The sequence below is a fragment of the Lepisma saccharinum genome, chromosome 2 (genome assembly GCF_977018435.1).
Source record: "Lepisma saccharinum chromosome 2, izLepSacc3.1, whole genome shotgun sequence".
NCBI classification, from domain to species: Eukaryota; Metazoa; Arthropoda; class Insecta; order Zygentoma; family Lepismatidae; genus Lepisma; species Lepisma saccharinum.
Window position 1 is genome coordinate 66,957,866 of NC_139230.1, and position 16,682 is coordinate 66,974,547.

General features: G+C 36.1%; 1 protein-coding gene across 3 annotated transcripts in view; it reads left to right on the forward strand.

Annotated features, from left to right (window-relative positions):
* The window catches only part of Gfrl (Glial cell line-derived neurotrophic family receptor-like), an 861,280-nt gene that overhangs the window by 773,506 nt on the left and 71,092 nt on the right, over positions 1-16,682 (forward strand). For all 3 annotated transcript variants that reach the window (XM_083117425.1, XM_083117426.1, XM_083117427.1), the window contains 2 exons: positions 9,726-9,863; positions 10,545-10,750. In XM_083117425.1, coding sequence (XP_082973551.1) covers positions 9,726-9,863; positions 10,545-10,750 — 344 coding nt within the window. The remainder of the gene's footprint in view (positions 1-9,725; positions 9,864-10,544; positions 10,751-16,682) is intronic.

Sequence of the window (16,682 nt, forward strand, 5' to 3'; positions counted from 1 at the left end):
ATAACATGTACGTTTATAATGTTTCTGATATTCAAGGTATCCGGTAAAACAATCCATTATTATTTAATATAATCAATAGAAATCAAGCCAGAAATACTACTACAATTGCATGACAAGAATTCGTAAGAAAGAGGTGATCGACCTCAATGTGTCCAGTGCAATTCTTGATAGAGGAGAGTTCCAGTCGCATGTCCGCCTCTGCGTCCAGTCCGCTGGGATACTTCGATTTTGTGGAAATGTAAGTTGAGAGGCCAGTCTCGTATAAATACGTGCTGACAAGGGGAAGAGCTAAGAGCTTTCTGTGATAAACCTGGGTTCTGTTTATATACACTATACCAAAATTCACCCAACAGTAGTTTACCAAACGCTGCTTTTTCAGAAGTGTCAGATATCAGATCAATAATGTGTCAGATGTGTGCCTGGTGAACTTTACCTTACCTTACCTTTAGCATGACGTAGGACGCGTCACTTTACCCGAGACAACTCAAGCTTAAGAATTAAAACGAAGAACAGAAATTGTGATAAATATGATGGTGTAATCGTAACACCGCAGAGACCTCACACCTTCGAAGGTCGAGCTTTGGTTTGCCTGCCTGTTTCGAAACCGTTATCACGCTGTTCGAAGGATAAAGAAAAACTATGCTTCCAGTATGGATCATGAAGAAAGCCTGAATAGTGTGTAGTGTGTATATACTCGTATTTCATTGCATAAGGAATTGAGAAAATTGTGGATTTTCCCTGTTTCTTCACTATCGAACATGAAGGTGTCACAACAGATTTTCCACGGAAACCGTCGCTGAGTCTTTGAGGAAGGAACCCAAGGGCTCCGCATAACACCCTTTGAGAACCGCTGGTGTAGTGGACAACGGCGTTCCACGGTGCCCGTCTTGATCTTCGTAAACAACGCAAATTTCCACAGATTCAAACGTGAATTCGATTTTTTTTTTGTTCAGAACAGAGTAATTTATATTCATCCTCTTCCATATGACTGGCATATCTAAATATGTATTCTAAATTGATCGTCACTGTATTCACATAATGGCGTGATTTCCTTGATGAATGTTCTATGCCCTTTCAACCAGGGTGAATCATCCTCTACATTAATTTCATGTTAATTGTTGAATATTCTCCACCATTTCATAACTGTACTGACTCATACTACCAGACATTGGCAACGCCGCAGGAAAATATTTACCATGTTCTCATAATCGGCTGTTACGTCTGTCAACCCCTTCATCCAAGATGACCTGGAAATGTTGGGCTACATCGCAGTTAACTCAGTTGTGAGAGTTTTTAGATAATTACGTTTAGATAAAGCAAGAGTTAACTGCCACTCAACCTCCAGTTAAGTAGCTAACCACGAATTGAAAACTAAAAATTGCAGTAACTTCTAATTATTTGCACATTAATAAACCCGTCCAGGTTAAAATATGTCAGTTCAAATGCTCATAACTTACCACAATTAGCATGGTCACAACGTTATCGACTATAACTCTCTTCGTCTCCACTACACTCCTAAGCCACTCACTAGTATAGTCCACGAAATGCCCCAAAATTCCTGTCACTTTCATTTCTTATGTTCCAAGTATGATGTCTGGACATTTAAACAAAGGCTAAACGTAGATGCACATTTTGTTGTTACTGAGAGCACTTCCTCTCCAGTACACTTCGTGTAATTTACGTCACCTTTCTACCTCCTTAGGCTAATCGCCTAACGACGAAGGTCAGTGATGAATTGACTAAATACATGATGAGACAAATACATTAATACTTTCCACAGTATTCTGACGCTACGCTAACCACTCTGCTACATAGATCGACATGCATCTCGAGATCAGTTCATATCACATGGTGAGGGATTTCAGATTCCAACGTCAGGGAGAACGTAATAGTGTATTTTCCGCTTTGGAATATCTGAATTGAATATTTCACAAGAAATGAAGTCATTATTTTCATACTTTTTCAACAAAATATTGTGATTGGGAAAGAAATACATAACCGACATTACCTTTTCCTAACAATCCAGTTAGGAATTTTAGCAGTTTTTTCCATTACAATAATTTTCGAAAAATTTCCCTTCCAGGTACACTAATATCTTATTTGAAAATAATATGTATAACCAAATCTTGAATGGTGGGACTCCCTGATAGCTTAGTAGTAACTCTGTCACCTTGTAATCGTGCCGTTCCTGGTAAGATCCCTAGTGGAAATACATTGCACAGTGGTTTGAATCCCAATTTAAACTGTAGGTTCAGTTCAGATTAGCTCATCTAAGAATAAAGTGGACTATAACAAACCTTTAGACATCTTGAATGGTCAACATTGCTTTCAAACACCGAGCATTTTAAAGAAAATGTCAACAAATATAAATCGTAGGGAACTACACAAGGAAATCTCGAAACATTATCTCCTAAGAATTCCGTGCTGAGTACACTTTTACATGTGACCAATTGCTGAACAAACTAACTTGATGTTTGTTTTCAATTTTGACCGCAAGCTTGTGCGTTGTAGGAGTTGGAATGACGCGAACCAGATCGTCATGCTGTGGGTTGAATCCCACCGAGGTATGCAGTTTGCACTGCACTTTGTTCTTTCGTGAATATAATCACCCGTTTATCTGCATGATCTGTCCAACATGCCAGAAAATATTAATTAAATTATAATTTATCAGATGGGTGTTACAAAATCCGAAATTGAAAAACATAAATACCGGTAGCGAGCATATACAGACATGTATAAATTATTCCAATAATTTGAAAACTTTTGATGTCCATATAGTCAAAATGTTTTAAGAAATAACAATGCCCAAGAAAATGACATTAGAAGAACGTATAGCTCGACCACAAGGAAAAAAACCTTCCCTCAAAAGCGTTCGCGCATCTTCCCTGCCGTTATCGGTACTCGGGGCATTGTTGTCAGGTTAGGCTTGAAAAAATCGGGAGATTGTTCCTTGGGAAACCAGAAGATCTGCTACAAAATCCGATGATCTAATAGTAGCGAATGAACAACGTTCTCGGGGGGCCGGGGGCGGCATAGGCGTGCGCACTGGGGGACAAGGGTTTTTCCACAGATTTTTTCCAGCGAGGGGGAAACAATGTATTTTTATCAGGCGGGTAAACGAGGCATATTACCCCGTGATAATGTTGCCCTCTCAGAAAACACCACTTGAGTTTGAAATTATTACGTTCCTACATCCCTATTATAAAAATGGATGTAAATTACTGTGACTGAAATCAACTCATACGTCTGAAATAATAGATACTTTTACGTGAACATTCATTTTCCACAAACTTTCAAGTCGAATGCTAACAATAACAAATTAATTTGCCTTCTGATGGTGTTCGGTGTACAGCTATCGTTAGGGGTGGGCACGCGTCCTGCACCATAATGAGAAAATGCATTACGTATGTGAAATATATTTGGTGAATTAGACAGCATGTCTTCCTCAATAATTCAAGATAGCAACGCTTATGCTAGGGTGTCATTAATCCTCCCCATCTGCTAGAAATACACACACACACACACACAACCCACACACACACACATACATAAAATAATTTGCCCACGCTACGAAGTCAGTGTTTCTACCTAGTAAGGCGAGGACGTTTCACTTGTCTGTGTCACTTCATCCATTTCATCAGTTTTTCATTCATCCATATTGTCGTACTTATCGGTAGAGACACAAAAGCGACGTAAAATAACTAAAATAGAAATAGATTTTCGGATTGGATAAAATACAAGCATCTAAAAATAGTAATAGTAATAAAATAATAATAATGTCCTAGCACAATTGAGTATCGTTTGGCATAATTTCACAGTTCAAACAGCACTTTTCATGGCTGAGTGGAGTTCCACTCTACCTCTCCCCTCCATGTTCAAGTAAGATGAGCAGGAAACGTGTTTTTGAGCAGGCCGTTGGAGGTTCCATAGCAATAGTTTATTAAGGAATTCTCCCGAGAAATCCATAGGTCTGGCAACACTGCCGTGAGCCGGGATGAAGGCTCTTTCCCCCTGTTCTTTCCTCCACCCGCCAGCGCAATGAGGTTCTGCGCAGGTTTCTTTCCTTGTGGTTCCACTATAGTACTGCTTACAAGATTGTCCTTGGGAACAGGAGGGCGTTGACTCAGGTAGACAGACCTGGCAGTTTGATATTTGGGAACTCAATATCAAATATGAAGTTAGCTTAGATAATATTCAAATCTTAAAAAAACATATGTGACATTTTTACATTATATGCTCTAAAATGTTTGTTACAAGAGACAAATATCAAATAAGATCCATGCAGTGAAAATCCTATTGCAAGCAGCAAGAATTGTCAGTAGAGTTAAAACAGAGATTGAGGCAGAAGGTCAAGTAATATCTGTGCTTTTATTTAATTTCATTTTATTTAGATTATTTTACTTTGCTTTTCTTCCACTTTTGGCTAATCACGAAGATGAGGATGAATGATGATAAGATTACATTGTTGAAGGGACAATCACACACATATGCAACGACAACAATAACACGAGCCCCACAGAGGATTATACTAACTGTGTGTCTAAACGCCAGAGCCTCGCTAGTCTGCAAAATACGTGGAAGTGAGGTTGACATTCGGGTGTCCTCACGACGGGACACCCATTACATCCCTAACTGTGCTTTGAGTTCACGAAACTGATTGTTTACGGTTCTGGTAGGGAACCACTATTTTATAGCAGCATGTCTTGCTATTTCCGACACCCTGATTTCAAATATGAGAACAGAAAAGTTCAGCAACGTTCTTCACACCGGTGAATAGTGCTTTCCAAGATTTATCCCTCGACAGAATGGCGGTGGTCAGCAGTGCTGCCAACTATTGAAAAATGTTACTGCACAATCTTGGATGCCTTTGCCTTTGGTGTAATGTATTAGTAACAAATGTATCTAAAAATATGTACTTCTAACAGGAAATTCAGAAGCATTTTCCTGTATATAATCATACATTACAATAACATACTGAGAACGAGTAAAACAAAAAGAAACCTTGCCTAATGTTAAAAGTAAAGTCCATTTTATGAGCAGATAGGATATAGAGGTATGGCCACTGAGGTGACAATAAGGGATAATGAATCGGAAGTTCATTCTTAGCTGTTAGCATTAAATATATGAGGTCCACAAGGGAGGAGTCGACACTTTGACCTTCCTTCGCCAATCGAGAAACTGCCAGACTGTCGTGCCGCTGAATAAAGTCTAGTTTACCATTAAACGTTTAGGATACTCACATACACGCACTAAAAGCATCCATTGCACCGCGCAGGTGTTCAAACCGGAGGCTCTCGTAACAAGGATTAAGTAAGGGCCACTTAACCTAAGAAGGCATGAGCACAACATCGTCGGAAAACACACTGGAATGGAATATGCTGGATGCCGGGTGATTTGATAGAACAAACACCATGGTGGTCAATGCCAAAGAGGATTTAGGTACGAAAACACTTGAAGAATAGGAAATAGAGCGATGGACGGAAACATTATAAAGTAATTTTTTGTAAAGAAATTAGTGGGAACTCGTACATAACAAACGAAAGATTGCATACTTTATCACTAATTCAATAAGAATGCCCATTTAAGAGTAAAAGTTATATTTCTTATAAATGTGATTATCTCAAACCAAACACTCTCAATTATTAAGGAAAAATAACTCGTAAGATATTATGCACTTCACATAAAGTTCTCCAAGCATCAACCACTCTATTTTTTTCCTGTTCACTTTCGATACCCGCAATTTCTAGATTTTTCTCCTCCTACCCGTACTTTGTAGGTTTTGTTCATGGAAAATTACTTCCCATGTTGTATGATCCAGTGAGAATGTGTTTTAAAGCATAGTGTGTGTTACTTAGCTACATTCTCCGCATTATGTATTGAAAGTGCCTAGAACTCATAGGATCCCATGGATACTATTTTTTCTTCCTTGAAACGTGACTGGTAGACATTGTGGTAAAATTTTTAATTGTTCTTAACGATGCGATACATATTTTCAAGAAGATAGTTCCGATTAATGTAAAAAAAAAAATGTTGGAAAAATAGTGTTTCTCTTGTGGGCTCAGACAGTTCAAACCTTGAGAACCTGAAAATTGTTTCTCTCTACAAATTTAACGGAAACATAATTAGAACATCATTTTAAGGAATAGGATCGCCTTCGCATTACTTTCAATGTTCATAATCTAAACTTATCTTGAAATTAAGAAATGTGATTTTCAGAAAAATACACTTTGCAACATAAATGTACATGTTTAAATTGATTGATTGATTTAGTGTTTTAAGCCCACTTTATGCACAGTAAGGCTAATCGGGACTGGACCTACAGTTTAAAGTAGGATCCGAACCACTATGTGCCTCCACCGGGTATCGAACCCGGGACCCCTTGATTACAAGGCGACGACGCTACCACTGTGCGATGGGGAGGCCCCCGTACATGTTTAAAGAATCTAACATTAAAATTAAATAATTGATGTAAACATGTAAGTCACACATGCAGTGTTATACTACATTAAAGAAAATATATCTTGTAGTATATTTACGAACATTTCACGAAGAAAATTATGTGGGCCGACCAAGACCTGCGCTTTGGAAATTAAGTTGCAAGAAATAACATAGGTGTGTTAGGGTCAAGGTAGATTTATTAAGATATATTTCCTTAAAGCATGCTTAGATTGCAATGCTATATTTCCTATCCAACTTTATATTTACACTCTCTATCTATCATATGTACAAATTTGACTTCACATAGCCATTAAAGATCTCAGTGTGTACTAATCCCAAATTTAAAATTCCACACCAATAGTTGAGGTTTGGTATCTTTGTGGTATTGTCACTGCTAGTAATTGTTTCACACGCCACATCAACAACTAATGGTTGAAAGAAGGGCATGATTTATAAGGTTTTCTTATGAACATAGTACTTTAATTAAAATAAATATTTCTCATCTCTCTAAGGGACCTTTCACACTGAATAACAAGCACTCGAATGTCCTGTTGCACAAGCCAGTATTGATTGTATTTAAAGAAAGTGTAATTACTTACGTAAAACTCAAACTTTTTACAAACAACTTTTGTACATTAAAAGCTGAAGAATCACCCTTCGACAATGTTGGATTTTACACAAAAAAAAAATGTAGGTCCTTTATAGGTCATATTCTAGTGGTTAAGGGTACACCTTATAGTCAAGGGGTCCTGGATGCAATTTCCTCTATTATCACAATTCAGTTCTTCTTCAAATCCAACTTCAAATTGTCCTGATTAGCATATTTCAGAATAAAAGTACCTTAAACAAGCATTTCCAATTTTTTCCAATATTCACGCTGCAAATAGTGTAGTTAAATTATATAGGCAACTCATAACATGTATTTTGAATTACAGACGGGTTGTCCCGAAGTGATTGTCCAGTGATTGACCTTCGCGACAGGAAATATTTGTTAGAGTAGTAGATTGATCGCGGTGACATTCGCTCGAGTGTCTGATTATACTTCAGGAGATGTTCTCTAACCAACTAGGCCGGGTATTAATAGCTATAGAAGTAGAAATGTATAAGAAGAAATATTACATGAAAAAGGAATACGTGATTGGAGACTGAATGCCTTTAAAGATTCTTATGTTTCATTTGACGAACGTCAAAGCTTTATAACATCGTTGTGTTTTAAGAGTTTCCCTTCAAGTTTACAACTCTACACAGAAAATATGAGCAATGTGGATTAGGAAACAAATAACAGAAAGTATGAGTATTTCGTCAGAGTTTACGTAGGCTTTGAAATTGCTAATTTTAAACTGAGTTTTTAGTTTCTGTGGTTTATTGTTTTGATGTGTATTTTTATCGCCAGGGTAACAACGTTGATTTTTTAATAAAACGGGTAATAATGGTGATGAAAATTAAACCCAAATACCCATGCCATGCTCAGAATTCAAAACCAAAATCCCTGGATTAAGTGTCAATTAACGTAACAAACTAATTTATTGATGTCGGCACGTAGTCTCTTCTTTGTGCAAATTAGAATGGTGAGTGGTTGTAATGGGGGACGATATATATATATATATATGTAATTTTATTCTCTATTACCATTTACTAGAAGTTTTAAACCAAATCGGTGGCAAACTATATATGTCTCAATATGTTTGTCCTCTGTTCAAATGGATGACTACTAATTCTTTGTACAAATTGTGCGATGCAAGAGTGCCAGTCAACTCTTATATATGTTGATTAAAGTTTTGTATTATTTTCATTTTTAATAAAATCTTATCTCATGGGTTAATTTTATTTAATTTGTGCCTATTGCTTGAATATATGGTTAACAAATATTCTGTAAGCCCAAATTGTAATCTAAACTTGTACTTTTTATCTATATATAGTATGTCATGAAGTACATACCTACTTTACATTGTACGAGTATATCTTGCATCGAAATGGCCAGGCCAATTTCATAGGTAATTTGCGAAAGAGAAAACTTTATATTTAAAATATAAATTTATGCCTAAAATTAATACAGCGCAAGTGAACTGTACACATCGGACGTACTCACAAGGGAATTCAGGGCATACGACGAATCCACAGAACGTGCAGTAGCAATTTAATTTGTTGTAAATTTAAGCTTCACCCAGTATATTAATAATAAGTAGGACTCTGCCACACAACGGAATTATAGTGTGGAATAAGTACTGAGTTCTGAGTTGAGAGGGAAGGGAAAAATACCCATAGCGGCCAGACATGGAATTGTTAAATGGTGGTCAATTTTTCAAGCGTCGCTTTTCCATTAAGTTTTCGTCTGGGAAATTCAAGTCGGGGGTTAAGCATTAAATTTCAGGGCGTTCATCTCTTTCGAAAAATGGTTCATTGATCAGTGTCTTTAAATATCGGTGTTTTTTCTCTATTTTCTTTACTGGCATTCCCACGCATCGATAGAATCGACTTTGAACTTTATTAACGTTCAATTTCAAATAGATCTTAGTTTGAAATTAAAAGTTCGAAAGTTTGTAATTTATTTTCTATAATATTGTGTTAATTGTCTAAAGTTTCTCACCATGTTATCACTAATTCAGAAATCTGACACAATGAACAATATTTGATACATTTAGAATGAATTTCTTTATAATGTAGTAATAATAATAATGAACACGATGCATTTTATTTGTTTGATGGTTTGTGATTAACATATCAAAAGCAAGAATCGTATCAATAGTTTTAACGCTCGTTGAAAAATGCGGAGATGTTTTAGCGAAGTTCTTATTTGTCTATTATAATTTTATGCAGAAGTCAAGGCTATAAATATGTCCATCTATGACTTGTGAGTTACAATTAAATATGTAGTAACTGGTACGTAATTGAGGTAACACGAGAAGAGTCTCAATTGTTAAATAACAAAGACAGAACAAATAATATATTACTCTCTTTCAGTTACATTGAAGCAATGAACTTGTGTTCTCCATAATTCTTCTATTTTTTCTCAATCATCTACCTTTATCACAAATTTCTGATTAGACTTAGCTTCATCTTTTAATTGTCTGCTTCATCATCAAAACAACTATCTTAATGCAAAAGAATTCAAGTCAATAGACGCACATAATACCAACTAAGCAAGATACACTCTTACGTGGGGATATTTCACTCTCTCTTCTTAAAGATAATGCCTTTTCAATGATCATCTTGATACTGAAACACATGTTTCTTGTGCAGGAAAAATGCATACACAACTGAAAAAATATATACTTCTACTCTTTCAGAAAAACTGGAAATAAACATGATGAATGTCTCGAAGCTCAAGAAAAATTGCATCCAAAATGTGCGCAGAGAATCCAAGGAATGCCTCTTCCAACCTGTCACACCTTGGCCAACACTTGTAGAAGCGACGCGACTTGCAAGTAAGTAAACCTATTTTTGCAAGAAACGGTGAATGGGTGAAAGCTATTTCCAGTAAAGAAACAAGTGGAAATATGTGTAATTATTAAAAAGAAACATTATTTTAGCAAGAAACGTACTAAAAAATTCAAACTAATTTTCTTTTGAGATTTTATACGGGTAATTTCATTTTTATTGCGTAGCTGTATATAATATATATATACCCTAAGATAGAAATAGGATAAAATGCGATAAAGATAATGTTTCTATGAAGCATGCAAGTATAAACTTTGCGTAAAATGTCTGTTCATTCACACCAAACAAAATAAAAATGAAAAAAGTATAAAAGAACATAGTTGTGTTCTACAATTACTTTGTCACAATATTTTTTTCAAAGTTTGTGACCACATATAGCACACATATTTTGTCGGGTTACTTTTTCTGTTTGATACCATCTTAACTAATTCCAAATATGATGCCGTTCCTACTGCCAATTTTAGTTATCAGTTAGCGTAAAATTTCTAATTTTCTTTTGGTTTAATGCTTTTCGATCATTTAGTGAATATTAATCAATTAACAATGAAGTTGCATTCTCTTTCTTTTTCCATCATTGATCTCTCATAATATAGTGAAAATGAGCCATTTTATGGACCATTAAATTTAGTTAGAAATACATAATTGAGGTTTCTTCTTCTTTTTTCCAGGAGTCGTCTAGAAAGCTATGAACAAGGATGTGCAGTGGACAGCGTTACAAAGAAATGTGCAGGGCTACCCTCTGGTTGTCGAGATAGCATGTTGAATATCTTGGGCACCGAACTCCGCTCGAACTGTGCCTGTAAGGGCACCGATGTAACTCAAATATATGATTGCGTAGGCTGGCAGCGTTTGCTTTGGATTAATCCGTGTGTTGGTAAGTAGACAATTAGTAGCGCTAATTATACCGTAGGGTAATTGAAGTATAAAATAGTGACGTATTACTGATCACGATTTTCTTGCTTCATTTTGCGTACGTGCACTTAGTTTAAAATAAGGTTTTCGCCTTTTGGATATTGAATTCCCTGCAGTAATCACTGGATAAATGGTTCCGATCTTCAGGAAAATATTACTAACGTTACCACACTTCTACTCTCCTAGCTTTTAGCGCAAAACCAGAGAAAAACATAGGAGGAATTCTCAATCTAGAACATAAAGCGTATGGTGAACTTGAAAGAAAATTAGAAGTACTATCGGATTTAGAATATAAATCATTATACATAAGTAATTAAAATGTCTATACGCATGAAGCATGCAATTATCTCCATTTCTATAAATCAAGTAATAAAGAAACTGAAATAATGAGTTCATAAAATATGTACTATTCTTTCACTTTGACTTTTGCTAGTTAATTAAAACCTACCTCATAATTATTGTAATGATGATTAAATTGTAATTAAATTTTCAATTAAGTTTGCTATTATTTGTTGTGTGAATCTTTCGCATTGAAATTTCAACCAAATGATAGAAATAGCTAAATGAAATATAGTGTGTTCACGCCATCCTCAAGATGCGTATGTTTCCAGGAATAGGCTTCCATATATTATTGTAAGAAGAGAAACTTGTTTACAATATACACTATCTACCAAAAAGTAATTGGGCACGTGTACAAAATGGTTGTCTGGTGGTGCGAACCCTGTTAGAACCTCGTGGAGACACCTCTTGCTGCTATAACAGCAGCCACTCTGTCAGGCATGCTCTCGACTAGTTTGTGGAGGACGTCCATTGGAATGTGTCGCCATTCCTCTTGCAAGATCTCACTCAGTTGGACAATGGAATTTGGCCGCATCTCCCGAGACCTCACCCGCCAGTCCAATGCCTCCCAAAGCTGTTCTATGGGATTGAAATGAGGACTCTGTGCAAGCCAGACCAATCGGTGAACATTGTTGTCTGCATACCACTGCATAGTAGCCTCCGAAACATGCCACCTAACATTGTCATCCTGGAAGTAACAGGGGTCCATTCCGTAAAAATGCCACAAGGTTGGGAGCATTTCATTGTCTAGTATTGTACAGTATGCCTGTGAGTTCATTGTGCCACGAACAACCACCAGTGGTCTCACTAAATTATACTAAATGATTCAAATTAGATACTAAATTAACCACCATCGTAGGTGCCCAATTACTTTTTGGTAGATAGTGTATATCAACTGTGGCAAAGTGTGGCTCGTGAGCATGTGCGTTCTGTTTAATAGATGAATGAGCTTGTTTTTAATAAAGAGATAAATAAGAAACTCAAACTTTGTAATGATCCACTGGATGTAAACTGGAAGCCCACTATATTAAAATATATCTGATTTCATTTTTATTGCCTCTATTCTCTGTTGTCCTCCGTGTTTGGATCAGGTATTTATGAAGACAAACAAATATTCATATCTTAGTCAGTTTCGTTTAATGTTAATGAACTACAAATGTGCTTCTTATCTTGAGTTGAGTTGAGTTGCTGTTTTAAGTCCACTTTATGCACATTAAGGCTAATCGGGACTGGACCTACAGTTTTAAAGTGGGATCCGAACCACTTGTGCCTCCACCGGGTATCGAACCCGGGACCCCTTGATTACAAGGCAATGACGCTACCACTGCGCCATGGGGGAGGCCTACTTCTTATCTTAGACATTCCCATACTTCATTACTAATATGTTCACTATGAATAAAATAAAATGAGTCAGGATTTTGAAAACTTTGCGTGCGTGTGAAGGTTGTGATTTTTTAAGCTTAACTATTGTATTTCGTATTATTTATGTACTTTTTAAAATCAAAACTTACATGTGGCAGTAAAAATACGCGTAAGTGTGTAATATTTCTTCATGTCTTGCGATTTTCAGATATCTAAGCTTAACCGCCTTTGCCTACCTCTCTCTCTCTCTCTCTCTCTCTCTCTCTCTCTCTCTCTCTCCATACTTCTCCAAAACCTGTTCGCACATAGGAAAACGTTTCACGGCGTCCCTCGTATTTCCACACTGAACGTGCTGTTCATAAATTATCCTCTAATTTTGAAGAGCTTGATCTATAAATTAGTGTATTAAAAGATCGGATGTTGTTAAAGGAAGTGTTTCCTGTAAAACTCCTGTCGTCGTTTGAGAAAGAAATCGTCCGAAGCGTAGCAGTTCACTTTTATTGCATTGTATCTTCCCTTAGTCACTGCCACAATGTATTCATAACTCCCATGGAATAGCAGCGAATAGTGCAGTTTACGGGCACTTATCCTGTTCTAGTTATGGCTGTTCTGAAAACCTTCGTCTGAAGAGAAGGGATCAAAATTTATGGCATTTCTATGGTTTTGCAGGAAATAATGAAATCTCTGCTTTTTGACAAAATAATAATCCGGAATCAAAGAATTTTCATGGTCGTATTTCATAGTTTTATTTACCATAAATCAATGCTCCAGCCTTATAACATGCTGAAGTTATATGTAAACTAAAGAAGCAAGACACAGGAAAATGGGACCGTTTACTGACCTCCCAACACAACAACATGGACACATTATTTCTCCATTCTTGTTATTTTTTACAAGCAAACATCCTCACGTTCTTCCTCTCTGTTGTGTCTAGACACTTTGTCCCATAATTTAGGTCCGCATCTGAAAGAAGTATGCTAATCGAATATCTCCGCACTGAATGGATGATGTCGTGGGAGACCATCGTTATGGTAATATCTGTAGGCAGAACAGTAGCTTTGCAAAGTCATGTAAAGAGAGTCATTTTAGTTCCTATAGCATCCCAATTCGCAAAGTGGTTCTCTTGGAATTTAGTTTCACATTGTGTGAAGTTTACATTTTTCGGTGCAGTTTTCGTCTCGGATTGTATTCAACACATTCTATAAGACGCATTTCTATGCATACTATGAAATTCAAGGCACATCCACTCAAATCTCTATTACTAAAAGGGGAATTTGAAATATAACAAAAATATAAGTGAGAGGTGTTTTTATGTATAAGGAAAAATATGATTCAAAGACATCATCGTATCATATTTCGTTGCTGCCCATACGTAGTGACTAGGTACTAAATATTTGTCTTGTTTCTCTTTCTAGGACATGTAATCATGTTAACTCTAATGAGTTCAAATTTCATTTTTTATTAGAATTACTTGTGAATAAGTGTCTCGTACTTTTGCAGCATGACATTTGAGTTATTAAAAAGATTTCGAAGGTTCAAATATACCGTTGCTACATACATACAGCGTTTTGAAGATCATGAAGGAATATAAAAATTATCTACGCACACACACACAAACATAAACTCAGAATAAATTTATAAATACATACTTCGCTTATTGCCTTTCATGTATTGGCCTATCTCTCCGATTCCATGTCTGTTCTTCAACTAATTTTGCTGTAAATATTGTTTCGACGTAATTTAATTTGACTAGTTCATCAGGCCTCCCCTATGGTGTAGTGGTAACGCTTCTACCTTGTAATCAAGGGGCCTCCCTGTTGGAGACATGTTGAAAATTGTTCGGATCTCACTACAAACCGTACGTCCGATACCTATTAGCCCATCTGAGTATAAAATGGGCTCAAAACAAACTTCGAGAAACCTTTTGACTTTCAAATCATAAATAACTAAAATCGTATATATATGTTTGCTATTGTGTGCTCAAACGCGACAGCTTATCACTACAGACACATTCACATTACTTCATCTTTTTCTATATCTGCCCTGAAAGCATGGAATGAACTACCAACGAATGTTAAATCCATAAAACTCAATAAGAGTTTCAAAATTTAATTGAAAGAAATGGTTCTACAAGAACAGCAGCAGAACAGTAGCACATAGCTACTAGAAGTAAACTGGCACTCAACAAACGACAAAACACTCATATTCTAAAACTGTAACTATTGGAATTGTTTACTATCTTCAAATTATTATTATTACTATTATTATTATTATTATTATTATTATTATTATTATTATTATTATTATTTACTTAAAGGCAACCTTATGTTAACATTCACATTTATATTTCTTCTTTTTACATTTGTGTTTTCTTTTAATATTTCCTTGTTCTTTCACATTTATATTATCTTTTGACTAATATTACTGTAATGAGAATATACGTAATTCTTTATTTCTCTTTAGTGTAATCAAGCTTTCCATCTGTATTTAATATATTTTCATATTATATTATATATACTTATATTTTCTTATGTAGCTCATGACAAGGGTTAGGTGATAGAGCAGCCTACGGTTGAACCTCGCCCGCTAAATAAATGATTTATCATTAGTATTATTATTATTATTTGCATTTCAGTTCTAGTTTAGATGTAGGCTGTAATATAACACCACGGATGTTAGTTCCTTACGGATTACGGAAATATAATCTTATTAAAACTATGAATACAACCGTACTTGTATATTTGTTCTGTTTTCTTAAATTGCGTAGAACACTGCCTTTCTAGCAAGTGGTCCTGTAAGTACTTGAATATTTCTGTTATATTGTCGTTATGAAACTGTTGAATCGGAAAATAAGTTAGAAAGGGCAACGGTAGTATGTGTGCGGTTAGTTTTATACATTATATAATACCCATCGGATGCTGTCATAGGCCTGAGGGTCGTTTCTCGCATGGACATGGTTATAGTTTACAGAATACTCGTATGTAAGTAAAGTAATAAAGAGCGTTGCTATGTAACCCATTCTCTTTGTTCGAGCACACGTTCGATAAATTGAACAGCTAATCATGACGTATTGCCATATTGGTCCAGCCTTGGATAACGAACCCAAGATTTGATTGCTTTTCCTCCATGCATTTGGCCTCGAACAGCGCGACTATGTGATTTACTACTTTCATCGACCATTTCAAACTTTACGCAAGGAACTTCTTCAAAATGACCTATGCAGACACCCAAACCATAAGTTGTCAAATATTAGTGAATGTTTAAAGGTATTTGAAGGATATGTTTTTTTCATTTGTCGCATAGCTCGCTTGTGTTCATTTTATGCACATATTGGGTAGGGATCTACAGTTTAAAGTGAGATACAGACATTGAAATGCTATTACTCGGCGATACATCGCTAGTGGGGAGGCAACATACCTAGCTCCCTAGGTAATCAAAACAAGGATAATAGATGCTTAACCGATGAAATCCATGAAATAACTAACCTAACACGTTAGCATTTGTTTAGATTGAATATTAAGGGAATAAGCAAAAAGAGTAAATACTGTTTTTCGTAATAAATTCAGAGCCTTCCCGATGGAGTAGTAGGAACGTCGTCGCCTTGTAATCAAGAGATCTCTGGTTCGATACCAGATAGATGCACGTTGTGGATCCTACTTTAAACTGTAGGCCCAGTCTCGATTAGCCTATCTGTGCATAAAGTGGACTGAAAACTCAAACAAAACTCGTAATATCTACAGCAAGAAAACAACGTTAAATTTTATTTTATTAGTTTGTATTGAGTTAAAGAAACTTAATTTCCAGCACGCAATATCTGAACATGTCAAATTAACTGCTTGGATAATCATATTCGAAAGACAAAATATGCACATAATTACAAACCACAACACTGCCGATTTCAATTTCAATTTAAGTGGGCTTAGGCAAAGTCTCTTGCGTCGCTTGCACCCTACCGTCTACAACATAATCGGCTCTGAGGCTCACCGACCTTTCAATGGGTATCTGGAGGCTTCATTAATGGAACAGTGAAGGCGGTCGTAGCGTGGCGCTGATCACACCATCTCCACAATGACCGAATCTAGGATGTGCGGAGTCATACTTCCACATCCCATGCTTTCAAAACAAAGTGCTATGCAGAGGAGGATAATTTCACTGCATTTATGTTGTAATCATTACACATTGCACATGCTAGT